Raw genomic sequence first — 27,310 nt, 5'->3', positions numbered from 1 at the left:
GCCGAGCCTCTCACGGCCCGCCCCCTCCGGCCCGAGTCCCCGCGGCCCGCAAGCGCGGAACGGGGTGGGTTGGGGGAGGGGAGTCGGTGCGCTGGCGCCGCTTGCGGGCCGTGGCGGGGAGGGGCGCACGCACAAGGGGCGGGGCAGCGGGCGCCGAGAGTGGCTGAGGAGCCGGAAACGCGCCTTGGAGGGTGCGGCCCTGAGGACACTGCGGGTTGGGCCGGGCCGGGCGGGAAACATTAGGCGAGCGGCCCCCGGAGCGGGGGGGGGGGGGGGGGGGGGGGGGGGGGGGGGGGGGGCGGGGGGGGGGGGGGTCGTGCTGGCGGGGAGGGCCCCGAGGCGAGCTTTGCCCGGATGAGGAACAAAGCGGTGGGGCAGGCGTACGCGACCCCCGCGCGGCCGGCAGGTGGGCTGCGCGCGGGGCGGGGCGGGGCGAGGGCGGCCTGCGGGCCCCATGCCGGCGAGCGGGCGACTTGGCCGCCCTTGGGAGGCAGTGTCAGCAGGCCCGGGCTCTCTGGCGGCGAGGGGACGGGGGCTGCATCCTTCCCGTGTTTTGGTGACCGCCCTTGTCCTCCCCCTCAGGTTAGGTAGCCCCCCTCCCGAAGCTTCTGGAGGAAAGGCCCCGGGTGTCCCCCGGCATGCCTTATCTCGCGGCGGGGTGCGCGGCCGCCGGCCCTCGGGAGAAGTTGGGCTGCCCCGGGCGGCCCCGGGGATGAATGGCCGCGTTTGTGCAGCGGTTGTAAGCAAGATGCGGTAGCACGTGACCCTGGAACGCAAACCCTGATGCCGGTTCTCCACCACCCGTGTGCGCTTTTCTCTGACACTTGGCCCCCAGCAGATGCATCACAGGTGAGTAGCTTGGTGAGCTCAGCGTTGGTGACATCTTTGGAAAACATTTGGCAAATGAGACTTAAGAGTGCTTTTGTTTTTGGTGCCATTGGGCAGGTTACAGGTGCGATTGGCAAGTGGGTTTGTCCCAAAGGGAACAAAACATCCAGAAACCAGTATTGGGTTGAATATACTCTCATTAAATTTGATTTACTCCAAATGTGAGTAGTTGTTCCGAATAGCCATTACGTCGATTGTTGGCTCGTTGGACATCTTTATCCTTGCCTTTGAGTTATTTGCGTGTTTAATAATATTTTTATCTGGATTTCGAAGTGTGTTTTTAGCTCAAAACCATGTTTCACCTTGAATTTTGCTGGTTACTGTCTGGCTTGGCTGGTAATGTAGAGAAATTAAGTTATTAATTGTGCAGGCTCCGTGTTAATGTTGAAAGTACTTTGTGGTACCATGCCACTACAGTACAGAAGTGTGCCAAAGAAATAGTTACATTTGGCCATTCTTTATGAGCCCTTTCATAGGCTGTATGTTGAGGATAAGGAAGATTAAAAAAAAGTTCATCTAAATTAACTGAAACTGTCCATTGCATTTGCAAAGTGGCTGCATTTCAGTTAGCTTCTTATGTCATTCTAAGAAAAAGTCGTAAGATCAACAAATGGTTCATACATATGTCACATAAACTAGAGAAGATGAAGGATATGATTCTACAATGAATGCATAGGGAAGAAGAGCGAGCTTAGTATCTTGATTCTGGCCCTTCTCCCAAGATTGCTTCCTAGCATCCCATATGAGAAAAGGAGCTAGAATAGAATTGCACTTTGGAATGAGGGAGTCTTTTGAGGCTCATACTGTAAATTCCCTTCATCGGCTTTCTCTCTGTGGGATACTAGTTACCTTTGGTTTATGGCTGCTGAGATCATCACATTTTAGTGACTCACAGCAAAGCAGAAATCTGCTGAGCCTCTCACATTAAACTCCTGTTTGAACTGGTTTGAGAAGGCCTAAGAGTCAACCTAGAAGCACCGTTTTGATTTTTATCTTGAGATGAGGTGCACAGATTAATACTCAGAAATTTTCAGCATGGAATTTGAAGCTACAGACTTTTAATTGTACTTAAAAAAATTATCGTAACCATTTTTTTGTAGGTCATTACTGCTTCAGTGGTTCTAAAGTTTTAGTTAATGTTTGTAGCTATAAAAAGTCACAGGAAAAGTCTGTTTTAAACCACCCCAAACCCAGAAAACTTCAAAATTGTTAGCTATCGCTTCTTTAGGCTATAAGGATTTTTGCATTCTTTTATAGCATAATTAAATACTGTTATTAATGTGCTGTCTTTCATAAGGTGTATCTCATTTGCCATGGGATGCTAGTTGTCTTTCTAGTAAAGATGAGTTTGCATTGCTTCATCCAAATCAAATACATATTTCAGAATGCCTACTCTATATAGGGTATCGCCCTCAGCTTTGTACACTTTATTAACGCCTGGGAGCCTAGTTGTATGAGATACCTAGCCCGGAGTAAGGTTGAAGCTTATGGATAGAGAATAATTCAGGAATAGGTCTATGTGGGACTTTAAACATACTCCACAATATAAATACACAGATCATAAGTGTTGGAACTGTAAAAGGCAAAAAGTTTCTTTTATTGTAATTCTTTTTCTAGCCATAGTTAAGAGTTTAGATTTCTTAAATTAGGCAGACCTGGACTTAAATGCCAATTCTGCGACTTACTAGTTTCTTAAATTAGGCAGACCTGGATTTAAATCCCGACTCTGCCACTTACTAGTTAATGTAATTTTGGGTTAAGTTTCTTAGCCTGAGTCTCAATTTTCTCATCTCTAAAATGGGATTAAGAATAATACCTACCTCACAGTAGTTATAAGGATTAGGTGAGGTAATTACGTGTTATCACTTAGCCCAGTGCCTAACACCTAAGGTAAGGGAGTAATAAGTATTAGTTATTATTATTTTCACGTTGATTGGTAGCTGATATTGCCATTTTTCAGATTAAAAACCTATTAAGTTTTGCCTTCACTGCTAAGGAGTGTGTAGACCGATTTGACTCCCCTTCCTGTTCTTCACCCCTCCCTTGTACATAGGTGCACGCGCATGAACTTGAATCACTGATAACTCAGTATAAGCATTGGAGGTCACTGGTGACCTCCTTTGGATAGCCTGTTGGCTGGCCTCTTGAAGTTGTTTATAATATGGCAGTCTCTAAATTCTGACATAGGAACTAATACTGATAACAATCTCTAGTAATATCTCATTCAAATCAGTATACTCTTATTCTAATGACTTTGTCAATGGCACTACAAGATGGATTTTATGGAAAAAGCAGTTCTCAGATTCTTCACAAAAATGGTCTCTAGAAAAAAAAAGTTTGGTGTATTGAAAAACTTTTTGACAGTATTTTGCAACATGATCTGTGTTATTTCATTGCTGTGTGATTTGGGGCATATGACAAGCCCTCTTTGAGCCACTGTTTCCTTGGTTACCTTATTTTGTAGAATTGGTGAGCAAATATGAAGTAATTTTTTATAAAGTAGCTAGCAAAGCTTGCCTAATGAACCTTGATATGTGGAGGATATTACTAAAATTATTGATTAATTATTAAGGTATCTATACAGGATTTTAATAAAATGCTGATCCATGGAGAAGATATGGTGCTTCTTTATACGATTGGTAATCTAATTCACACCCAGTATCACTTTAACTCCTGGTAAAAGGAATTAGTAAAAATTCTTTGAGTAAGTTAAAACAGACTGTCTATAAAACTCCTGGTTTAAAGTAATAAGCCGGTTGGAGAAACTAAATACTGTGAAGGAAGAAACTTAGGTGAATTTAAAAAACAAACCCTTGTTGCCAGTGTGCTCTAAGGATTGCAAACTTTGCTTTAGATGGTGTGCTTAGGGTTTGGAACGAGGCACACCTGAGTTAAATCCTGTTTCTGCTATATGATGGCTGAGTTAACATCTCTGAATCCCAATGACACTAGTTATCAGGGAGATGTGAGCATAGAAATGAAGTCATAGTTGGTTAAGTCCCATTTCCCCACCTCCATTGTTTCAGGTTCTTCAGTACCTTAAACAGAGTCACTGAGGTAATTTTTTGCATAACTGGTTGTGTCTGCTCTTTCTTAGGATGAATGAAATGAACCTGAGCCCAGTGGGGATGGAGCAGCTGACTTCATCCTCTGTGAGCAATGCCTTGCCAGTCTCAGGGAGTCACCTGGGGTTGGCTGCCTCACCCACTCACAATGCCATCCCAGCCCCAGGTGAGTGGTAAGGGAGAGTGACTGAATTTTAGCACTTAATTGCATTATCAGTTCTAAATGGAGCCTACAGGGGGGTGAAAGCCCCTTTAAGAGTAGAAGGGAGAAGCCCAGCAGGTCTAACTGGTGGTTCCACATGTGGCAGCAATTTTTCTAGAGTACTGAAGTCCTAGTGGATAGAATAGGAGTAGCGGTTTTTTTCTGGTTGTTCTCTTCTTGGGTTAGTGGCCTTTTGTCTGTAGAGCTGTAGTTGATTTGGCATTTTATCTAGGGTTACCCATTCATCTGTTTTCCCCCTTGGCATTCTGTCCTTGGGTTATTAGGAGAGAATCAAAGTTACTGTAATAGCTATTCCTAGAACACATGGGAAATTCAGCTTTATTTTCTATGATATCAAACTGGCAACAGCTGCAAACACACCAGGCCTAGAATTATGGTCAAAGAGGAGGTTTCAGAGATGGAGCTCCTACGTAGAACTCCCCCTGAGCCTCAGTACTGGGACAGAATAATAGTATAGGAAAAGCTCATTTTTCCCCATCGCTGTACTTTTAAAACCTTTTTATCTGGCTAGTTCAATTTTTTCTTTCTACTGAAATAGAAATGAAACAAGTAAGCCATTGAGTCTTACAGTGGCAAGATAGTGATTCCTCGGTCTTTGACATTGTAATATATTGGATTTTATCAAAGTAAGAGTTAATGTTTAAGAGTATTTTAAATCTATTAAGTTGTTTAGTTCTCTATAGAGAATTACCTGCTTAGTTACTAATATGCAGCCGTTAAATAAGGTTTGTCTAAACTAGGGTGTCTTCACATTTCTTTTAGTGTCCACAAAAGAAATTTTTAAAAAAAGTATTACTTCTTAACTCATTTGATTATCTCTTAGGCATTCCATTTAGTGGACACTCTTATTGAGGAGGAAGAACCTATTAAAAAATACTGCCACTGACAAAAACAATGCGAATCAGCACTGCCCAAGTTGGTGATTGTTCATTATGATACGTAGGCACAGGGTCACTTTAGCACTTGCGGATAGATATAGTCCAAGGTAAATATAAAGTACAAATTTTAAAAAATCATGAAGTACAGCATATATACAAAAGATTATATGAAAATATGTATGTACAGTTTTACATTTAGGTTTACATTAATTTCCAAGTAGAAGCATTTTTTTTAAAATTAATTAATTAATTTTCTTGGCTGCATTGGGTCTTTGTTGCTGCGCCCAGGCCTTCTTGTTTTTGTTTTTGTTTTTTTGCGGTACGCAGGCCTCTCACTGTTGTGGCTTCTCCCGTTGCGGAGCACAGGCTCCGGACGCGCAGGCTCAGCGGCCATGGCTCACGGGCCCAGCCGCTCTGCGGTATGTGGGATCTTCCCGGACTGGGGCATGAACCCGTGTCCCCTGCATCGGCAGGCGGACTCTCAACCACTGCGCCACCAGGGAAGCCCCCAGAAGCCCAGAAGCATATCTTTTTTTAAGTGAAACGTTCTCACCATATAAAATGGAAAATATAGTAAAGTGCAAAAATAAATTAAAAACTCTGGGGACTTCTCTGGTGGCACAGTGGTTAAGAATCCGCCTGCCAGTGCAGGGGATACGGGTTCAAGCCCTGGTCCGGGAAGATCCCACATGCCGTGGAGCAGCTAAGCCTGTGCTGTGCCACAACTACTGAGCCCGCAGGCCACAACTACTGAGCCTGCACTCTACAACTACTGAAGCCCGTGCTCCGCAACGAGAAGCCACCGCAATGAGAAGCCCACGTGCCGCAACGAAGTGTGGCCCCTGCTCGCCACAACTAGAGGAAGCCTGTGCGCAGCAACAAAGACCCAAATAAAGAAAGAAAGAAAATTCTTAGAAAAACAAACAAACAACTGTTCTATCACTACTCAGAGACCACTCTGAACTTTGATATATTTCTTTGATCTTTGGTATGTTTCTTCCCATTCTTTTTATCTCTAATAATTTGTTTTCTTAAATTGTATTTAAGCTAGGTTTTTAATTGTAATTAAATGCTTTGATACTTAATGGCAATAGACAAATGGATGATCAAGTTGGCATTTTAAAATTAACTTGACTAAATGTAGGACTTGTTTGTGGATGTCTGCACAACACTACCTATCTGTGGATGTAAAGGGCTGCTAGGTGAGATTTTTGCCCATTGCAAAAACCTTCCTAAGAGTTGAGCAAGTGATTACAGAATTTTAAAGTACTTACTTTTTTTAAAAAAATTAATTTAATTATGGCTGTGTTGGGTCTTCGTTGCTGCGAGCGGGCTTTCTCTAGTTGCGGAGAGCGGGGGCTACTCTCCATTGCGGTGTGCGGGCTTCTCATTGCAGTGGCTTCTCTTGTTGCGGAGCACGGACTCTAGGCACGCAGGCTTCAGTAGTTTGTGCCTTGCGGGCTCTAGAGCGCTGGCTCAGTAGTTGTGGCGCACGGGCTTATTTGCTCCCGCGGCATGTGGGACCTTCCCTGACCAGGGATCGAACCCATATCCCCTGCACTGGCAGGCGGGTTCTTAACCACTGCGCCACTAGGGAAGCCCTAAGATACTTACTTTTAATGGAGAAAAAAAATTTTTTTTTGTAGGGCTGCCAGTGGCGATTCCAAACCTGGGTCCCTCCCTGAGCTCTCTGCCTTCTGCTTTGTCTCTCATGCTCCCAATGGGTATTGGGGATCGAGGGGTGATGTGTGGGTTACCTGAAAGAAACTACACCCTACCTCCACCACCTTACCCCCACCTTGAGAGCAGTTACTTCAGAACCATTCTACCTGGTAAGTGTTATAGTTATTCAGGAATTTAGGAGAAAGAATTCAGCCAACTCTTAACTTCAGTTCTTGAAGGCTTGAATAACACTTTTTTCTGTTTGTCACTATTAGACGTTAATCTTTGTGGGAAAAAATTGTTCATATTTATGTACTTTTCCTCTTAGAACATATAGATAACATATTAACATAGCAGTTTGACTAAGCTTAATTTCTTTTTTTTTTTTTTTTTTTGCGGTACGCGGACCTCTCACTGTTGTGGCCTCTCCCGCTGCGGAGCACAGGCTCCGGACGCACAGGCTCAGCGGCCATGGCTCACGGGCCCAGCCGCTCCACGGCATGTGGGATCCTCCCAGACCAGGGCACAAACCCGCGTCCCCTGCGTCAGCAGGCGGACTCCCAACCACTGCGCCACCAGGGAAGCCCTAAGCTTAATTTCTTAATGGCACATAAACAATTTTTCTTGTCTCCTCTAGCATCTCCTTGGTTCAGTTTTTATAATTCTGCAGTTGTAATTCCTATCAACCACATGTCCTGCTTACAAGTGTCATTGTTTATTATAAATTAAAGTTTATTGAATTTTTATTCTAGAAGTATTATATACTCATTTCAAAAAATTTAGCAAATAAGGAGGAAGGGGAATCATTCATAGTCCCATCATCCATCTTTTTGGTGTACTTCCTTCCTGTCTTTTATTTTTATGTATAGGTTTTTACTGTTTTTCATAATTAACACTATATAGTACTTTCTATACAATTGTGTACCCTTTTTTTTACTTAATATTTTTCTCTATTTTTACATAGTTATTTTTCCCAACTGCTGTGTGGTTTTCATAATTATCCTTTTTAATGATGCATTATATTCTCCTGAGTGGATATTCCATGGTTTATTATATCTTTATTGTTGGACAGTTTTTTCCAGTTTTTTTAATAATCATATATGAATGTCTTTGTGTATAATACTTACAAAATGCATTTAGGTGAGATTACCATAAGTGGAATTTCTTGTGCAAGAGGGTATGAACATTTTTGAGGTTATTATTATAGATACTTTCCAAAGAGGATTTAGAAATTTAGGCTCCTACTGGCAATGCAGCAAGTACCATTTCACCACATCTTCATAAGCACGAGTGTTCAAATATTTTTTTCTGTTTTAATAAAGCAGGTATAATTGTGACTTGTTTTGAATAGAGCCTAATGTTTTATGATAGTCTAATAAGTTAAAAATTATATTTAATTTTTATTTTTCACATGGAAAATCTTTTAAATGATTTTACCTTTTAACTCTTATAGAGCAGATTTCCGCATCTTAAGACTCAGGAACTCCAGCCATGTATATATTAAAGGCAGCATTTATAAGTGATTAATTTCTAGTGACTTCAAAGGAACATAGTTAATTTTTTTATGATTTCTGAGTTTCACAGGAAAAACTGAATTGTGGTATATGTATGTTGCTATTTATAAAGTATATAGATATCAAACCAAGGAAATAGGTAGGAGATTATTTTAGTTTAGTTACATTTGTAAGGAATTTGGAATTCTTTATATTTAACAATATACTGAAAAATTCCTGATATCTCATCTTTTCCTTTTCTCAGGCATTTTATCTTATTTAGCTGACAGACCACCTCCTCAGTATATCCACCCTAACTCTATAAATGTTGATGGTAATACAGCATTATCTATCACCAATAACCCTTCGGCGCTAGATCCCTATCAGTCCAATGGAAATGTTGGATTAGAACCAGGCATTGTTTCAATAGACTCTCGCTCTGTGAACACACATGGTGCCCAAAGTCTTCATCCCACTGATGGCCATGAGGTGGCCTTGGACACAACAATCACTATGGAGAACGTCTCTAGGGTCACCAGCCCAATCTCTACAGATGGAATGGCAGAAGAGCTTACCATGGATGGTGTTGCAGGCGAGCATACCCAAATCCCAAATGGCTCCAGAAGTCATGAACCTCTTTCTGTGGATTCTGTGAGCAACAACCTTGCAGCAGAAACTGTAGGACATGGTGGTGTGATACCCATTCATGGGAATGGCCTGGAGCTCCCTGTGGTCATGGAGACAGACCACATTGCAAGTCGGGTCAACGGAATGTCTGACAGTGCCCTCAGTGACTCCATCCACACCGTGGCCATGAGCACCAACTCTGTAAGCGTGGCACTCTCTACCTCACACAACCTCGCCTCCCTAGAATCTGTTTCCCTCCATGAAGTTGGCCTAAGCCTAGAACCTGTGGCTGTCTCCTCCATCACCCAGGAGGTTGCTATGGGGACAGGTCATGTAGATGTGTCTTCAGACAGTCTTTCTTTTGTACCACCTTCACTGCAAATGGAAGACTCCAATTCAAACAAGGAAAATATGGCAACCTTGTTTACAATTTGTGAGTGTGCTTAGCCTTTTTCTTTTGGAGATATTGATAGAAAGGGCCATCATCCTTAACAGGTTTAGTCACAAAGTCAGGTGTTAAGGGAGTATAGAAAGTAACTAGACTTTGGAACTTTTATTTGCCTTTGTATTGTCCTTTGTATTAATGTGGTGCCTTTTCCTCAGGTAAGCCAAACAGTATATAGACATTTTGTGGGTTCTTATAGCATCTTCCTGAAGTAAGGAAACAGTCATTTCTGTATTTTACAGGTAAGCTTAGCCTAATAATGCTTAAGGTATTTCCCAAGATTTCACAGATAGTTAATTATAGAAGTAAATTTCAGTAAGGTATTCTGTGTGACATGCCATTTGCTTTTTCAACATAAGACATATTTATTAGATCATGTGTAATATAATTCACATATGCATTTTAAAGTGTACAGTTTAGTGGTTTTTAGTATATTGACAAGGTTGTGCAACCATCACCACTGTGTAATTCCAAAATTTTTATCGCCCCATAAAGAAACCCCATTAGCAGTCACTCTCACCCCTGCCCACCGTTCTCAGGCAACCAATAATCTGCTTTCTCTGGATTCGCCTATTAGACATGTCATATAAATGGAATCACACATTATGTGGCTGTGTCTGGCTTCTTTCCAGCATAATGTTGTGATGGCTCATCCATGTTATAGCATGTATTAGTACTTTATTCCTCTTTTTGGAAGAAGAATATTCCATTGTATGCATATACCGCATTTTGTTTATCCATTTATCTTTTATGAATATTTTGTTGTTTCTCCTTTTTGGCCATTATATTCAATGCTGGTAGGAACATTCATGTACAAGTTTTTGTATGAACATATGTTTTTAATTTTCTTGGATATATATTAGGAGTGGAATTCCTCGTTTTGAGGAATTGCCAGACTGTTTTCCAAAGTGGCCACACCATTTTACATTCCCAGCATCTGTGTATGAGGGTTCCATTTTCTCTACATGTTTGCCAAGACTTTTTTTTTTCTAATACCCATTGTAGTGGGTGTGAAGTGGCATCTCATTGTGGTTTTAATTTGCATTTCCTTAATGACTAATGATGTTGAACATCTTACATGTACTTATTGGCCATTTGTATATCTTTGAAGGAAACCTGTAAGCATTTTTTGCAGTATGAATTCTGAATCTCCTTTGTTTGAAGAGTTAACATGGTTTCTTGTTAAGAGCATTGGAGAATAAGTTCTCATAGAGTGTAGGGGATCTCTAGTCTGATATTCAAAGAATTTTTAATCAAGTAGTACTCGAAGAAGTAATATATTATTACTGCTTTGGCTAAATATGAAAACTTACTGATATTTTATGCCATTTAAGCGGTAATTTCTAATGGATTTCTTAGGAGAAAAAGGCACCTAGAAGGCTGCGATTCTAAGGTTTATGTATTTACAACTATTTTGTGAATGAATTTGGAAAGTTTGAACACAGTCATTGACTAAATAGGGTCATTAATACTACTGTTAAGGTAACAGTGAGAAAGGAAAGTAAAAGAATAGAACAGAAGATTTATAGAGAAGGAGGACACTCCTGAGCTTGTAAAAGTGAAGTTACAGTAAGCACAGAAAACAGAATATGAATTCAGCATTTTTTCTGACAATGCAAAAAGACCGCATGAACAATAAGAATTAAGAATGTTAAGCAAATATGTCTGCAAGAATATGATTCACCTGCTGTCCCAAAGAGCAGGTTGCATATTTTTTTTGTCTTAAGAGCTTGTCATCAAAGCGTGGTCAGCCAGTTTGTTAATAGTGAAGCAAAAGAGAGCAGTGGTGCAGCTGGCTCTGACTTTGTTGTGCTCTATTGTCATCTCTGTTTTGGCTTTGCATCGCTACAGCATTTCAACTCAGTTTCCTCTTATAGTTTGGTAGAATTGGAATCTTTTGGACTTTAGAACATCATATCTCAAGGTATTACTTATCTACTCAATGTAAGGAATAATATACTTGATTCTTGAAGTAATGTAGGCTTATTTTTTGATCAGTCTTTCTCTTATGCATTGAATAGAAAACTTGTCCAGTTGGATCAAAAGAAAAATATCAAATGTTGCTGAAGAGAGATATAACAGTGGATATATATTTTAGTGTAAGAAAGTGAGAATTTCTTCTTCTTTAGTGTAAGAAAGTGTAAGAAAGAGAATTTCTACTAGAACCTTGCTTCGTACTGGTTACATTTTAATAATTTGTATTTAAATAAAAAAGCAGGTGGTCATTCATTTGCCTGCTAGAACTGACCCCATTTATGTCTCAAATTTCCCATCTGCAGGGTGCACTCTCTGTGACCGAGCCTATCCCTCAGACTGCCCAGATCACGGACCGGTGACTTTTGTTCCTGACACTCCAATAGAGAGCAGAGCGAGGCTTTCTCTCCCAAAGCAGCTTGTTCTCCGCCAGTCAATTGTGGGAGCAGATGTTGGTAAGACCCTTGGAACCATAAAACCCCATCAGAGGTTCTTCTTCCTTTGTAGGGTGAAGTTGTAAAAGTGGATGTGTGTAATTTAGTGATTATTTGGTTGATCCAGAAGTCAGTTTATAGCTGAGATTTATCCTTTTACGGAATATTTGTCTTGTCCAGGGGTGACAGCAGTACATCAAGTTGAAAACTTTATTGGGAAAGTTCCCCTTTCTTAGAATCAGAATTGAATAGAGGAGAGAATCCTAGCCTGAGTCTTTGAAGACTTGACTTTTATTTTCAGCTGCATCATCCACTATCAATAATCATGACAAAGCACTCCTTGAAACTTAGTTTCTTTTATAAAACATTGAAAATTCACCATTGATAACTTCTTTATCACTAAAGATATTTACATCAGATGTTTGTAAATTGCCTAATACTCCTTAGGAAAAGGTAATAAGAAATGTAGACTGCCAAAGTATGCTTATCCATATTGGAACTTCACATGGTATCTGAAATCACTGTGCCATTCTTCGAAAATACAATACTAGGTTCGTTATTCTTTCAGGTGTAACTTAGGCATGGGTCAATTGAAAGCATTAAACAGCTTAGATAGTAAAGAGCAGTGCTTTAAGCACAAGTGATCTTAGAAGTTTGATTTATTTTGTAGTAATTGCTTTACTTTTTTATGATAGAATGATGTTCTCTAGTCTTTTTTATGTATCAACTCCAAAATAACGTATTTGAAGGGACATGGTTTGGTTCCTTGTGTATAAAAATGGTTCAGGAATTTCTGATACTGTTTCTTACTCTGCTTATTTCTTCTGAGCCCCTATCTAATCTGTTTATTACTTTTTCCTTATTTACAGGATAGGACCCATAAGACTTATCTACCTCTCAGGAGTGCTAGAATATCAGTAGTACTTAGGTTCATTGAAAATAAGATTCTTTGTATGAGTTAAGCTACTCTCTTCTCTATCTGATTAGATGTTTAAATCATTGATTGTGTAGTTCATGTCCTTCCACTGATAGGTGTATGGACTGGAGAAACCATTCCTGTGCGGACTTGCTTTGGGCCTCTTATTGGCCAGCAAAGTCACTCCATGGAGGTAGCAGAATGGACAGACAAGGCAGTTAATCATATCTGGAAGGTCAGTGTTTATGAAACTTTTCTATGACTTTTGGTTGCTTTCACTGTAATGAGGTAGTTAAAAACTTACCCAAGATTCATACAGTGCCTTTCACTATCAGTCATTTAATAGTACATTCTCTGTTCTTGGTAGCCAACTTATTATACACAGCAGAACATCAGGTATTGAATATGGAAGATAAACTGTTTTCGTCTCCATTTTGTTAGATAACTCAATGATTATTCATTTTTATTACTTGTGGCAGCTGAGGCCATGGACTTTGTTTATATGTTGAAAGTCTTATTTTGTAATCAACTAAAACATTCCTCAAATATTTAGCTTGGGAAACAATTCTAGAATTGGAAACTAAGATTATTTCTCTAGTTTTCTAACGGAAGGGGCTGTAGAAACTTAAGTTTTTGATATAAACAGCTATTCCTGTAACATGTTTATATAGAATTTTAGTCAATAGGTTGAGAATGATGCCTGCAAAAATTGAACTAAGGGGGAAATGGGTCTTGTGATAGTTGGAAAGGTAGAGTGCCACTGGCATTGGGGACTTTAATTGTGGTATCCAGGAGTAAACATAGAGGAATGCTACGTGCATTGGAGAAATAATGAGAAGAGGTGGTTCTCCGACCTTAATGTCCATTCATGTGGTAGGTGGTGAAGACAAGCAGACTGTTTCTTATGTCTTTTCCAGTCAAGCCAAAATGTGAATAATCAAGAGCAACATGATTCTATACACTGAGCACTAACTGTAGGTCTCTAGTAGTCTTTATTGTACTGCTGGAAATAGGGGGACTGGTGAAATGACAAACATTTGAGAAGACAACCATGTATTTTCACACTGACTAGGAAAGTTGGTACCTACTGCAAAGTAAATGAGATTATTGCTAGACTAAACTTAGTAGCATTGTGTATCACTTTTCAGTTCATCTGATGTGTATGTTTGCCTTTTGTTGACAGATATACCACAGTGGTGTCCTAGAATTCTGCATCATTACAAGTGACGAAAATGAATGTAATTGGATGATGTTTGTGCGCAAAGCCAGGTAAGAGTAGACTTGGATGAAAGAAATAGTTACGATTCACATGTTTTTCAGTAGGAAGCTTTGAATAGAATAGGGAAGAATCGAAGAATCCAAATGACAGTGATATCTGAACATACCTTAAAGCCTAAGACTTTTCACCTTCTTCACCCCAGTAGTTGTTGACTAAGGGTTATTATAAATCAAAAGATAAGAAACTATCCTTGTTTTATGAACAGTTTATTCAACTTTCTAATGCAGTAAGGAATGATACAATTACCATTGACCTTGCAAGTGGGTACCTTTTCTTTTTTTTTTTTTTTTTTTTTGCTGTATGCGGGCCTCTCACTGTTGTGGCCTCTCCCGTTGTGGAGCACAGGCTCCGGATGCGCAGGCTCAGCGGCCATGGGTCACGGGCCCATTTGCTCCGCGGCATGTGGGATCTTCCCGGACTGGGGCACGAACCTGTGTCCCCTGCATCGGCAGGCGGACTCTTAACCACTGCGCCACCAGGGAAACCCGGGTACTTTTTCTTTATATTAGCTATTAGTCAACCCCTTAGGCTGCTGTTGTGGTTAATTCTTGTTCAGCTATCTATTTCTGTGTCTTTGTTATATTGTTTTAAGACTTTATTTATTTTTCTTCCAGTAACAGACTGTAGTATTTCTGACTATAAAGGATGATATTGAAGTAAGAATTCTGTTTCTATGCAAGTTACTCCTAATAGGTAGTATAGGGAATTAGAGAAATGACCCAGAGAAATAGTACATCTAAGTTTTCATATAGGATTTTGCTGTAGGGATATGATGTGTTTAGTGTATATTTCAAAATTAATATGCTTGATGGGAGTTCCCTGGTGACCTAGTGGTTAGCATTCTGGGCTTTCAGTGCTGTGGCCTGGGTTTAATCCTTAGTCGGGAAACTGAGATCCCGCAAGCCTTGTGGCACAGCCAAAAAAATTTCTTTTAATTAATAAAATAAATTTAATATGCTTCATCTGTTAAATGTGATAACTTAGGAATCGGGAAGAGCAGAATTTGGTGGCTTATCCCCATGATGGAAAAATCTATTTCTGCACCTCACAAGATATCCCTCCTGAAAATGAACTGCTTTTTTATTACAGCCGGGATTATGCTCAGCAGATTGGTAAGTTTATGTAAGACTTGTTTGCTATGAATCTAGCATAGTAAAAGCACCAAGGACCAGTAGTAGAGTTTTGGTAATGATTTACATGTAAGCTGAAACAAATCACATACCTTTGTGTATATAAAAGCAGGATTTTACCCCATGTTAAAAGTGTTAAAATCCGTGAGATTCTTCATAAGCTAATTGTTATTGACCAGACAGTATGAACTTTTGTGTTAGGACTTTGATTTGTGGAATTTGAAGTTCCTGTGTTCCTTTTGAACCATTACAATTTAATTTCATAAAGGACAGCAAAGCTTCTTGAGTTGGTTTAACCTTCATAGGCTTTTTCTTGCACTGTGTCATGATGACAAGTGATGTTTAGGAGTTTGTATACTACAAAATCTTAAGTTTTTTTCCTAGGAAGGGTGCCTTATAATCCAGTATTTACCAAATGTTCCCTATGTATGTGCCTGACACGCTATCTGAGATGCTGGGACTAGAGCATTGAACAAGATGTTTTAATTTTACAGGTAGTGGGCAAGCTGGAAATTTTGGTAGTAGGGAGAATTATAAGCAATAGTTACTAATATCAACAAGTTTTTAAATTTAAGTATCAGGAGACATTGAATAATCTTTCTCTTAAGGTGTTCCTGAACACCCAGATGTGCACCTCTGTAACTGTGGCAAGGAGTGCAGTTCCTATACAGAGTTCAAAGCCCACCTGACCAGCCACATCCATAACCATCTTCCTAGCCAGGGCCACAGCAGCAGCCATGGGCCAAGCCACAGCAAAGAAAGGAAGTGGAAGTGCTCCATGTGCCCCCAAGCTTTTATCTCTCCTTCCAAACTTCATGTTCACTTTATGGGTCACATGGGTATGAAGCCCCACAAGTGTGATTTCTGTAGCAAGGCTTTTAGTGATCCCAGCAACCTGCGGACCCACCTCAAGATACATACAGGTAAGTTGTGTTGGACCATCAAAGTGGAATTTTGAAAAATTAGAAATTAGTAAGGCCTTGGCAGCAAGATAGTCTTGCAGGTAGAGTTGAGATCAGATGTTAGAAAGAATCCAGCTGGCTGTCAGCAGGACTTTGTTGGGTCATAAATCTTGGTGGGATAACTGTGCCTCCTCAGAGAGTATTACTTCTCGTTATTAAGTTGCTTCACTTTCCAGGTGCCCCCACCATAGTTTGAAGGTGACTGGAAAAATGCAGTTAATAATCAGGAAGTTGATGTATGTGTTTGGGCCAAAAGGGAATTCTACAGAAACAGCCTGAGCCTCCCATTAGAGCTCACCCCTGGTCACCAGCCACAGCCAGTTTCTTTCCTTTGAATATTGCTCAGTAAACACTGCCAAAATTTGTTGAGTTTCTATTTTCTAAACTCCATACAAACCAACCCCTTTCTCTTAGCACTTACTTTTTTACTTTGCTATAAAGTAACTGCTTTAGTTTCGTTTTCTTGGCTGGGCCATTCCTTCTCCAAATCTTTGAAAGCAAAGCTTTCCCTCATTCTTTTCCATTAAGACTGAGTAGTCGCAGCAGAGACCACGTGGCTCACAGAGCTTAAGATTCTGACCGACCTGTAAGAAAAGGTTTGCTAACCCCTGACTTAGAGTAACTTTATTTCTTTTTTTTTTAATATAAATTTATTTATTTATTTTTGGCTGTGTTGGGTCGTTGCTGCGTGTGGGCTTTTCTTTAGTTGTGGCGCGAGTGGGGGCTACTCTTGGTTGCTGTGCGGTGGCTTCTCTTGTTGTGGAGCATGGGCTCTAGGTGCACAGGCTTCAGTAGTTGCAGTGCGTGGGCTCAGTAGTTGCGGCTCGTGGACTCTAGAGTGCAGGCTCAGTAGTTGTGGTGCACGGACTTCATTGCTCCGCGGCATGTGGGATCTTTCTGGGCCAGGGCTTGAACCTGTGTCCCCTGCATTGGCAGGCGGATTCTTAACCACTGAGCCACCAGGGAAGTCCCTATTTCTGCATTCTTAAAAGGATTTTATTTCATCCCTGGTTTATGAGGTCATATTAAATGTTTTAAAAAAGAATACTAAAATGTAGGTTGTAAAAATATGTTTGCTTTTATAGGCAAGTACTAGATTTCATGAGTTTTTTAAAAAAATAATTGAATTAAGTTGGGCACTGGGGTTATAAGTGATTTTTTTTCCAGAGTTTATATCATGTGTTAGCTATAAACATTAAAAAGTGTGTGTGTGTGTGTGTGTGTGTGTGTGTGTGTGTGTGTGTGTGTGTAGGTAAGCAGTCCTAGGAGGTCAGATTTGTTAGCTTCACTAGCTTTAGTTGCAGAATATAAATTCAGTGGCTCTGAGTAGCTCTGGGTAGACAGTCCCAGAAAGTGAAGTTCCAGTTTACAGTCAGTTCTGTTTTATTCCTGCCTCTGCTACATACCCATACAGTGTGCCTCTTCATCCTGAGAATGCTCGTGGCAGTTTTATTCATGGTATGGTAATTCGGGTTGATGTGCAGGTCAGAAGAACTACAGGTGCGCTTTGTGTGACAAGTCTTTCACCCAGAAGGCTCACCTGGAGTCCCACATGGTTATCCACACGGGCGAGAAGAACCTCAAGTGTGATTACTGTGACAAGCTGTTCATGCGGAGGCAGGACCTCAAGCAGCACGTGCTCATCCACACACAGTGAGTCGCCCGCAGCCCAACACCCCTCGGGCGGGGAACGAGGCTTGTCATCTGTCTCCTGCCTTGGCACCCGTCGGTGCCTCCTGTGTTCCACGTAGCCAAGCAGAGGTTGGAAAACTAACGTTTTGGTTTATCCTGGAAGATTTCACTTGTTTGTTTTTCTTATTTTTCACCTCTACTCTCTGTATTTCCTTTTTTTTATATTTTCAAAACATCGTTTCATTAATTTAACAAATTTCTAAGTACCTCCTTGATGCCCAGCACTGTGCTAAGTGGTAAAAATACAAAGATGAGGTGGTCCTTGGATTTAAAGAGCTTGGAGAGCATTAAGAGACAGAAGAGTAATTGCTATACTGTGTTGCAGATGTCAGGGTAAGCGCTGGGTCCTGAGAGACCAGAGAGGAGGCCCCAGCCCAGCCTGCAGTGTCCTGGGAAAGTGTCCTGGTAGTTTGAGCAAGCATTAAAGGAGATAAATTAGAGTTATTCAGGGAGACAGTGAAGGGTAAGGGATGAGAATACTGTTCTAGACAGATGAAACGGAGTATGCGAAAAGGACTGTGAAATGCGAGTGGTTCTTTTCTTTTCTTTTCTTTTCTTTTTTCTTTTCTTTTCTTTCCTTTCCTTTCCTTCCCTTTCCCTTTCCCTTTCCCTTTCCCTTTCCCTTTCCCTTTCCCTTTCCCTTTCCCTTTCCCTTTCTCTTTCCCTTTCCCTTTCCCTTTCCCTTTCCCTTTCCCTTTCCGCGCGTGCAGCATGCAGGATCTTAGTTCCCTGACCAGGGATCAAACCTGTGCTCCTGCAGTGGAAGCACAGAGTCGTAACCACTGGACCACCAAGGAGGTCCCACTAGTGGCTCTTTATAGTTAGAGCGTTGGGTGTATATGAGAGTGAGGGAGAGAGAGGCAGCAGCCAAATCATGAAGAGCCTTTTATCCAACTAAGAAAATTAAATTTCATTCTGGAAATAATGGAGAGTCACCGAAGCATTTTTCCTACCTATGTACCAGGAACTATTCTGTGCTTTGTGTGTGTGCGTGCATGTGTGTATTTTAATTATGGCATAAAACACAAATTTTACTGTCTTAACCATTTTTAAGTATATAGTAATGTTACGTGTATTCACATTCTTGCACAGGCATTGAAGGATTTTAAGGGAAAGAATGTCATGGTGAGATGTTCTTTTTTTTGAGATGTTCATTTTATAAAGATTACTCTGGCAGCAGGAAAGGGTGATTGAAGGAGGAGAAGGCCAAGTATTGGGAGACCTATTAGGATTTTATTGCATGGATCCAAGTGTAATTAATTGCCCAGCCTGTGTTAGTTACAGTAGTAGTAGAGAAAAGAGAACAGATTTTGTGGTCCTGAGCTTTTAGCAAGTGTTAGAAGAGGGAGAAAACATTAGCTTGAATTATTATTTAGAAATCCATAAAAAATGGAAACTTTATATTTTTATTACGGGTTTTAGATAAATATTTTGCTTTTATACCAGCTCTTTGATTCATAGCCACAGTGCAACCTGAAACACTAAAACATCCAAGGAGTCTGGATCTACATTCCAAACTCTCAAAATGACCTTTTAAAACAAAGTCTTCATTAAGTGGTTTCATTCTTAGTATGAAATTTTAGAAATTTGACACACTAATTATCAAATATTAGATATGATTGTACATAATTAGAGCTGAAAGAGATCTCTGGGATCATTTAGTCTAGCTGCTTACATTAGTCAGCTTGAGCTGCCATTAACAAAATACCATAGACTGGGTGGTGGCTTAAACAAAAGAAATTTATATTCTTAAACTTCTGGAGGCTGGAAGTCGAGATCAGGGTGCCAGCATGGTTGGGTTTTGATGAGGGCCTTCTTCCTGGCTTGCGCATGGCTGCCTTCTTGTGTCCTCATGGTGGAGACAGCAAGCAAGCTCTGGTCTCTCTTCCTCTTCTTATAAGGGCACTAATCCCATCATGGGGGTCCCATCCTTATGACCTCATCTAAACCTGATTACCTCCCACAGGCCCCCACCTCCAAATACGATCACATTATGAGTTACAGCTTCAACATACCAATTTAGGAGTGGGGGTGGGGGGATGACAAATATCCAACCGATAACACTGCTCATGATAATCAGCTGGGAAATGTGAAAAACAGTGATTGGTGCCAGGGCCCCAGCTCCAGGGATTCTAATTTAGTTGGTCAGGGGTAGAGCCCTGGCCTTGGTATTTTTAAAAAGCTCCCCAAGTGAGTCTAATGTCCAGTCAGTGTTGAGTGCTACTGAGTTGATCCAAATGAAAGACTTGTTTCACAGTATCTCTGGCAAGTGGCTATATTGTTACTTCTTGAAAACCACACATGAAGAGGAGTTATTATCTTCCTTGACCTTAACTTTCTATTCTTTCAAGTGATGTGTAAATTTGCACTTGCTTTTATGGTAGCCATTTCACAGCATAATGAAATAGAAATTATTTTGAGATTAGTCATAACTGCTTATCTCCTTTTGGGATGGAAATTGGCTTTATCAGATGTTGACCAGTGAAAGCAGTTTTCTTAAATGTGGATCTGGACACTTTCTCATGATGACAAAATATAATAAGCCTCTGCCAAATTCCCATGGTATAAAAGGTGTTTTAGGACTGTCAAGACTTCATGCTAGTATAAGTCATTCATAAAAGAAGCACCATTCACCACACACACACACACACACACACATATATATTTTGGCTGCACCACACGGCTTGCAGGATCTTAGTTCCCCAACCAGGGATTGAACCCAGGCCCTCGGCAGTGAACGTCCTAACCACTGGACTGCTGGAGAATTCCCCAACCAATTTTTTTTTTTTTTTTTTTTTTGGGGGGGGGTACGCAGGCCTCTCACTGTCGTGGCCTCTCCCGTTGCGGAGCACAGGCTCCGGATGCACAGGCTCAGCGGCCATGGCTCACGGGCCCAGCTGCTCTGCGGCATGTGGAATCCTCCTGGACCGGGGCACGAACCCGTGTCCCCTCTATCGGCAGGTGGACTCTCAACCACTACACCACCAGGGAAGCCCCCGCTAACCAATATTTTTGAATGAGACTTCCTATAGAGATCATTGGTAAAATTTTCAGTTGTTTGTATCCTTACTTTTAGGCATTTCAAAATGCATATGTTAGTATTGGAATTCATTCTATTTATCTGCTTAGAAAAGAACTATAGCCCCTAAAGCCAAATGTGGGAGTTGTTCCTCTCCCAGTGTTCCCCTGGGAGTATAAGGCATGGGACTTTGCCCTTCCTCTAAGAAAGGAACTTGAGAGTACGAGTGGGGCGCTTATTCTCTAGGTCGTTATCTTAGTCCCGTGGCTTTGTGATCTATATCCCCAGCCTTATATAACTAACCATTCACTCAGCATCTCTGAGTTCTGGATGTCTGCTGGGCAGCTCAAACCTGATAAGTCCAAACCTCAACTCTTTGTATTAACCCAACAAACTTGATTTTCCCCAGTGTTCACCAGCTCAGAAAATGATACCACCATTCATCCCAGTGGCTCAAGCCAAACACCTTGGAGTCATCCTCAACTCAGTCTTCCATTCTTTCCTTCATTCAGCTCTTGCCTGGTTGAGACCACCAGCATCTTTTTTATGGGCAACTTCAGTAGTGTCCCAGCTGACTTCCCTGCTGCTCTTCTCTCTCCTCATCCACTCCCCAACACAGATATACACACAGGTGCCACACACACATGCTGTATTCGTCCACAGTGGCCAGAGTGATATATTTAAAACATAAGTCAGATTGTGCACATCTCCAGTCGTGATTCTTCATTGACTAGAAGTCCCTTCATTATGTGGTAGTGGTACTTGACTACGTGTCCCACTCCATCTTTTATTGCTTTTCTCATACTGTTCTATTTTACCCACATTGGGCCTCCCCTTGCTACTACTTCAGCATACTGAACACAGTCTCAGGGCCTTCGCACTGTTCTGCCTCTGCCTAGAAACTTCTCCCTCTGGATATCTCCCTGTCTTCCTCCCTCACTTCATTCAGGTTTCTGCTTAAGTTTGTCATTTCCTCAGAATGGCCTTCCTTGATTATCTCATCTAAAACAGGACTCTGTCACTCTTACCTCGTATTTATTACTATCGATATCACCTTATATATTTTTAATTTGTTTATGGTGTGAGTCCTCCACTAGAATGTAAGCTCCATGAAGGCAGGGACTGAGTTTTCCCTGTCCTGTAGCTCCACAGAATTCTTCTCTGCCACGTCCTGCTGGGAGAAGGTGGTAAAAATGCTAAGGAGACCAGGCTTCAGAACTTTCCACTGCACCCTCACACTCCATCAAGGATTTTAACCCCCTTTTATTTGCTTCACATATTGGACTTTCATTAAGACGTAGGGTTCAGCTCCTCAAAAAAAAGAGGTAAAAAATTCCTGCTCTGTGTGATCCCTAAGTTTCTTTTCAGCTCTAAATGTCTAGGCCAAGTTTACTCCACCCTTAACACTACTGACATCTTTAGCCGGATAATTTTTTGTTGTATGGGCTACCGTAACACCATAGTTAGATACCATTGTGTATTGGTCAATTGGCAGATGTTTTCAAATTTGAGTTTTCCAGTTGGTAAGAATGTGGGGCAATGGCAACTCACAAATGGCTGTTGATGGATGTGTATATCAATACAGCCATGTTGGAAAACAGCGTAGCATTATCTAGTAAAATTGAAGATGTACATATCCTTTGATCCAGCTATGCCTCTCCTGAGTATATGCCGTAGATCAGCGGTCCCCAACCTTTTCGGCACCAGGGACAGGTTTCATGGAAGACGGTTTTCCCACGGATGGGGGACGGGGATGGTTCAGGCGGTAATGCGAGCCATGGGGAGCGGCCGATGAAGCTTCTCTTGCTCACCTCTGCTGTGCGGCCCGGTTCCGAACAGGCCGTGGACCCCTGCCCTAGAGGAACTGATGCGTATGCAAATCCACACACCAGTGTAGAAATGTTCATAGCAAGTCTTGCCTGTGGTGATAAAGAACTGGAAACCACCAGAATACCCATTAACAACAGACAGAGCCAGTGCCACAGATAAGTTGTGGTATATTTGTAAGTAGCTTACAGCCGTGGAAGGGAGCAAACTACTGATACAGCAACTTGATTGAAATTCAGAAACATCATGCTGAGTGAAAGAAGCAAAACACAAGAGAGATACATACAGTACGATCCCATTTACATAGAGTTCTAAAACAAGCAAAATCAGTCTATGGTGTTTAAACTACAAATGTTTTATGACTCTTCTATATGATACATCTCCTGTTTTAAAAAAAAAAAGTTTGATTCTACTTGGGTAGAGCTTCTCTGACAAGGTCTGAGGTTGTGCAGAATAAGTGTGTGCCTCAGTTGTCATTTGTAACCCCAAATCAAATGTTTTTTTCTTGTGTTCCTCTTAGAGAACGCCAGATCAAGTGCCCCAAGTGTGATAAGCTGTTCTTGAGAACAAATCACTTAAAGAAACATCTCAATTCACATGAAGGAAAACGGGATTATGTCTGTGAAAAATGTACAAAGGCTTATCTAACCAAATATCATCTCACCCGACACCTGAAAACCTGCAAAGGGCCCACGTCCAGTTCATCAGCGCAGGAGGAGGAGGAGGAAGACGACTCGGAGGAGGAGGAGCTCGCGGACCCTGTGGGGGCAGAAGGCTGCCGGGTTAGCAGTGCTGTGTATCCCGTGGACGAGGCTCTGTCTACACATAAATGAAAGGAAAAGGAGCCAGCTGTTTCGGATGGAAAATACAAAAGGGAAAAACACACATGACCAGTTATCCACTACCGTGCTTTTTATATAAAATAATTTCTGATTTCCTTCCAGCCAACAGTCAAAACAGACTAAATGGGAACGGATAAAGCACTTATAGAAGAGTATCCTAATGAAAACACTTTAAGAAAGATTGAGAAAAGAGCATGTATCCTATTTTTAAGTGGCGTATGGGGGGGAAAGTGTCAGCTTTTGAGATCTTTTTTTTTTTTTTTTTTTTTTTGCTGTACACGGGCCTCTCACTGTTGTGGCCTCTCCCATTGCGGAGCACAGGTTCCGGATGCGCAGGCTCAGGGGCCATGGCTCATGGGCCCAGCTGCTCCGCGGCATGTGGGATCTTCCCGGACCAGGGCACGAACCCGTGTCCCCTGCATCGGCAGGTGGACTCTCAACCATTGCGCCACCAGGGAAGCCCTGAGATCTATTCTTTATTTACATAATTGGGTGATACATTTATGCCTGAGTCAGAGCTGCTCTCTGCCCAAACAAATCAGATTTATTTTAAATTCTTTCATTATTCCATTTTTCTCCCAAGCCACTGATTTGGTAGCACTCTAAACTTGGTCCCTGCCTTTACAGTCGTCCTGATTATGGTTCTGGTGTTTTGTTTTATGCAGACTTGTGACTTAAGCTTATCCCAGAATGGATTGGAATATAACAACGTAAGCTTGTTACTCTTGACCGCAGCTAACAAGTTTAAAGCACCACCTACCTTAATCTCTCCTGGCTGCTTGGGAGTTTAGGGTAGGTCTTGCTTCCCAAAGTTTCAGCAGGTACCTAGAGGACAGATAAAAAAGGGAGCAGCCGGGCAGTAGGCACTGATGGAGAGAAGAAAAGGAGAGATGCCTGGGCCACTGTCCAAGAAGCTAGCTTTGATTGAAGCTGGGGTAAGAGATCTGGTGGTTGTTCCTTAGAGGTCTTTGTAGGTTTAGACATGTTTCTGTCTCCAGTGAAGCCTCCAGCACCCAGACAAAGGGGATCTGGGGGTGTAGCAAGCCAAGTAATGCCTGCTGCATCGTCTCCTGATAACAAGGACATGTGGACTCAGCTGGCAAAGTGGTACCTTGGCCCAGGGAAGGAAGGAGGGAATGATCCTTCCTATCTGGCTTACCCTATGAAAAGGATCAAGACACCATTAAAATGTTGCCAACTCAGAATGACAGATGACATATTGGTGCATTTGCAAGATTAGGCCTTCCCAGTTGTCTACAATGAAGGACCTCATCAGTTAAGCATGGTGGATGCCAGAGGATTTGGGAAGTGCAGAAGGTTAAATGGTCACCACGTGGGTGTTTTTTCAGGGTCCCAGCTTAATTCATCTACCCATCTGATCTTTTCACCTTGTCTCTCATGCATCTCCTGCTTTCAGCAAGAAGCAAACACATCGTGAAGTTGACGGTTGATGGAACATGCTCTCCTGCTCTAAGGCACGACCTCTGGGCTGGAGTAGAGAGAACCTTGGTGGGAAGGTTTTGCTGCTAATGTATTTATGGAATGAATGTATTTCATTCAAATCTGTATTCCTCTAGGAAGGATTAAAATAAAAACTTTTTAAAAAATACGATTCCTCTTGTAATCTCATTTTGTGGACGGAGAGGAATGAGTCTTTTTAGGGAAAATGAGGTACAACTTGAGTTTTTCTTAAGGTCAGAAGTGGAGAAAGTATTTCCTAAGTACTGTAGCTTTGAAATTATATTTTCGCATGCTTCTGCATAACAGTGCTTAAATAAACTATGCTCCCTGCGTTTCCAGCTCTCATCCCTGCCCTCTTCCTTCTTGAGGTGGTGCCTTTACTTTGCTGTCTCCTTGGAGAACTACAGGTCTACAGTTGAGGGAGTTGGTGAGGTATGGTGGTTAGAGGTGGCTGTCAACACTGGGCCATGAAGGCTTCATCAGGGAGCTCTGGTGGGACTGAGGCAACTCAAATCTCAGCCTTTTGAGCTGGTAAAGGCATCCTGGTGGCAGTGACTCCTGTCCCCAGGAAACCATCGGTGCTAGAACTACAAGCACCCTTTCTCCCTTTAACTCTGGCTCACGCTGGGTTAAATTTCTTCATTTCCAGGTGCTAGTTGAAGTGCTGCCCAAGATAGATAAACCTTATGTAAAACAGTAAAAGAGGAATTCTGGGAAATAGTTGAGGTGAAAATGTAGCTGTTGTTGCTTGCTTTACAACTGTGTCTTCCTTTTTTTTTTTTTACCTCTTAGACTTAAGTGACACATTGTAAGTCATTCTCACAAGATGAGTAAATTAGTAGCTGCCCCTTTGACAAGATTTTACTCTGAGCCTTCCTTGCCCATTGCAGGTGCCCTCATCTGTTGCTGCTGCTGGGATCAGTCTGCTGTTGGGTAAATGGTCACATTCAGAGGCAGGATATTATGAGTGTGGGCTCTGTAGCCCTGCTGAACGTTCTCCAGTCTGGGCTCTGCTGCACGATGGTTTGGAAGCTCAGTCAAGTTATGTAACCTCTCTGTGCCTCTTTTTACTGAACTGTAAGCAGAGACTACTAATAAGAGGTCCCATTTCATAGTTTTATTTGATGTTAATTCATGTAAAGGGCTGGCACAGTGCTCAACATACAGTGAGCACTGGCTAATATTCTTTAGTTTTAGGTTATCCTAGCACAGATTTCTATCCTTAAAATATGGCTATTCATGACCCAAGAAGTCCTAGATTTTAGTGAGACAAGTAAAACTGACGTCACTTGACTTTTCAAGGCCAAAGCCTAGAAACTTTAGTTTGCAGTCTTCTTGTAGATCAGTATATGTATGTTTGCTGTTTCCTTCCTTAAAAGGCGAGTTTCAATCTTGCATGTGTGCTGAGCTCCTCCTTACGTCAGAGGGCAAAGAGGTGACAGGATCTAGTCTGCTTCAGCCTTTTCAGCCTATTGACCTATATTCACACTTGCTAGTGTGTCTTGAGGAACATAAACGTTGCCAGAGCTATCAGCCCCTTATTAAGTATGTAAACTTATATTACCTGATCACCAAGCTGCATCTTAGAGTCAAACACTCAAAAACAACTTCAGGTATATAAATGATACCATCTGTTTTGGGCAGAATTGTGTTCCTTCAAAATTCATGTATTGAAATTCTAACCCCAGTACCTCAGAATGTGAGTATATTTGGAGATAAGGTCTTCAAAGGAGTGATTAAGCTAAAATGAGGTCCTTAGGGCATACCTTAATCCTGTATGACTGGTCTCCTTATAGAAGAGGAAATTTGAACGGAGAGACCCAGGAGGAGGATCACATGAAGATGCAGGAAGAAGATTGCTATCTGCAAGCCAAGGAGAGAGGCCTCGGAAGAAACAACTCTGCTGACCCCTTGACCTCGGACTTCTGGCCTCCAGAACTGTGAGAAAATCAATTTCTCTTGTTTAAGCACCTTCCCCCCGCCCCCTGTCTGTGGTACTTTGTTGTGACAGCCCTGGCAAACTAAATACTGTCCAACCAAATAGACCATCTTTATGGTGATTGCTTCATAGAGGAGCAGCTTCCAGAGTAGCGATTACAGTTTAACCTCAGTTTTACAAATCGTGAGCAACATAATGGCAGTAACAATCTGTAGTGGTGTGTTTTGCCACTGGCAGATTTCTGGACTGCTGAAAGGATAGAATTGCTCCTCAGCTATGTTTTTGTTCCTTTGCTTTTCTTGCATATACGCACTTGACAGTCATGAAGCCCCCAGGCCTATGTCATCCTCAGATAAGGACAACTTTCTTTCAAAAACCATATATTGGCAAAAACAAAAAACAAAACCAGAAAAACCCCGAAACACTTATTGAGTGCTGGCACAAATTAAGGCATTGTAAAGGAACAGAAAAATGGCTAGAACTTATGCCCTTGTCCTCTGGAAACTCAAAATTTTGCAGAGATCTGAATGCACAGCTGGATCACCTGAGGAAAT

At 41.6% G+C, this 27,310-nt stretch overlaps 1 protein-coding gene across 6 annotated transcripts; it reads left to right on the top strand.

Annotated features, from left to right (window-relative positions):
- PRDM4 (PR/SET domain 4) lies at positions 1-26,751 on the top strand. Of its 6 annotated transcripts, none has more exons than XM_029206397.1 (12): positions 1-64; positions 583-849; positions 3,986-4,119; positions 6,701-6,886; positions 8,475-9,269; positions 11,561-11,710; positions 12,701-12,840; positions 13,789-13,874; positions 14,869-14,996; positions 15,623-15,937; positions 17,461-17,629; positions 23,035-23,347. In XM_029206397.1, the coding sequence occupies exons 2-12, from the start codon at positions 839-841 to the stop codon at positions 23,345-23,347; spliced, it is 2,427 nt and encodes an 808-aa protein (XP_029062230.1). In that variant the 5' UTR covers positions 1-64; positions 583-838. The 6 variants fall into 6 exon arrangements, 5 of the variants coding, with proteins under 5 accessions (XP_029062230.1, XP_029062232.1, XP_029062235.1 ...); XR_003791224.1 differs by lacking the exons at positions 1-64; positions 17,461-17,629; positions 23,035-23,347 and adding exons at positions 148-191; positions 25,708-25,894; positions 26,614-26,691; XM_029206399.1 differs by lacking the exon at positions 1-64 and adding an exon at positions 148-191 and having other exon boundaries at positions 23,035-25,310.
- The last annotated feature ends 559 nt before the right edge of the window (positions 26,752-27,310 follow it).

This window comes from Monodon monoceros, unplaced genomic scaffold (genome assembly GCF_005190385.1).
Source record: "Monodon monoceros isolate NGI ecotype Baffin Bay Population unplaced genomic scaffold, NGI_Narwhal_1 Super_Scaffold_6, whole genome shotgun sequence".
Classification (NCBI taxonomy): domain Eukaryota; kingdom Metazoa; phylum Chordata; class Mammalia; order Artiodactyla; family Monodontidae; genus Monodon; species Monodon monoceros.
This window is presented reverse-complemented; position numbering and strand designations above follow the sequence as displayed.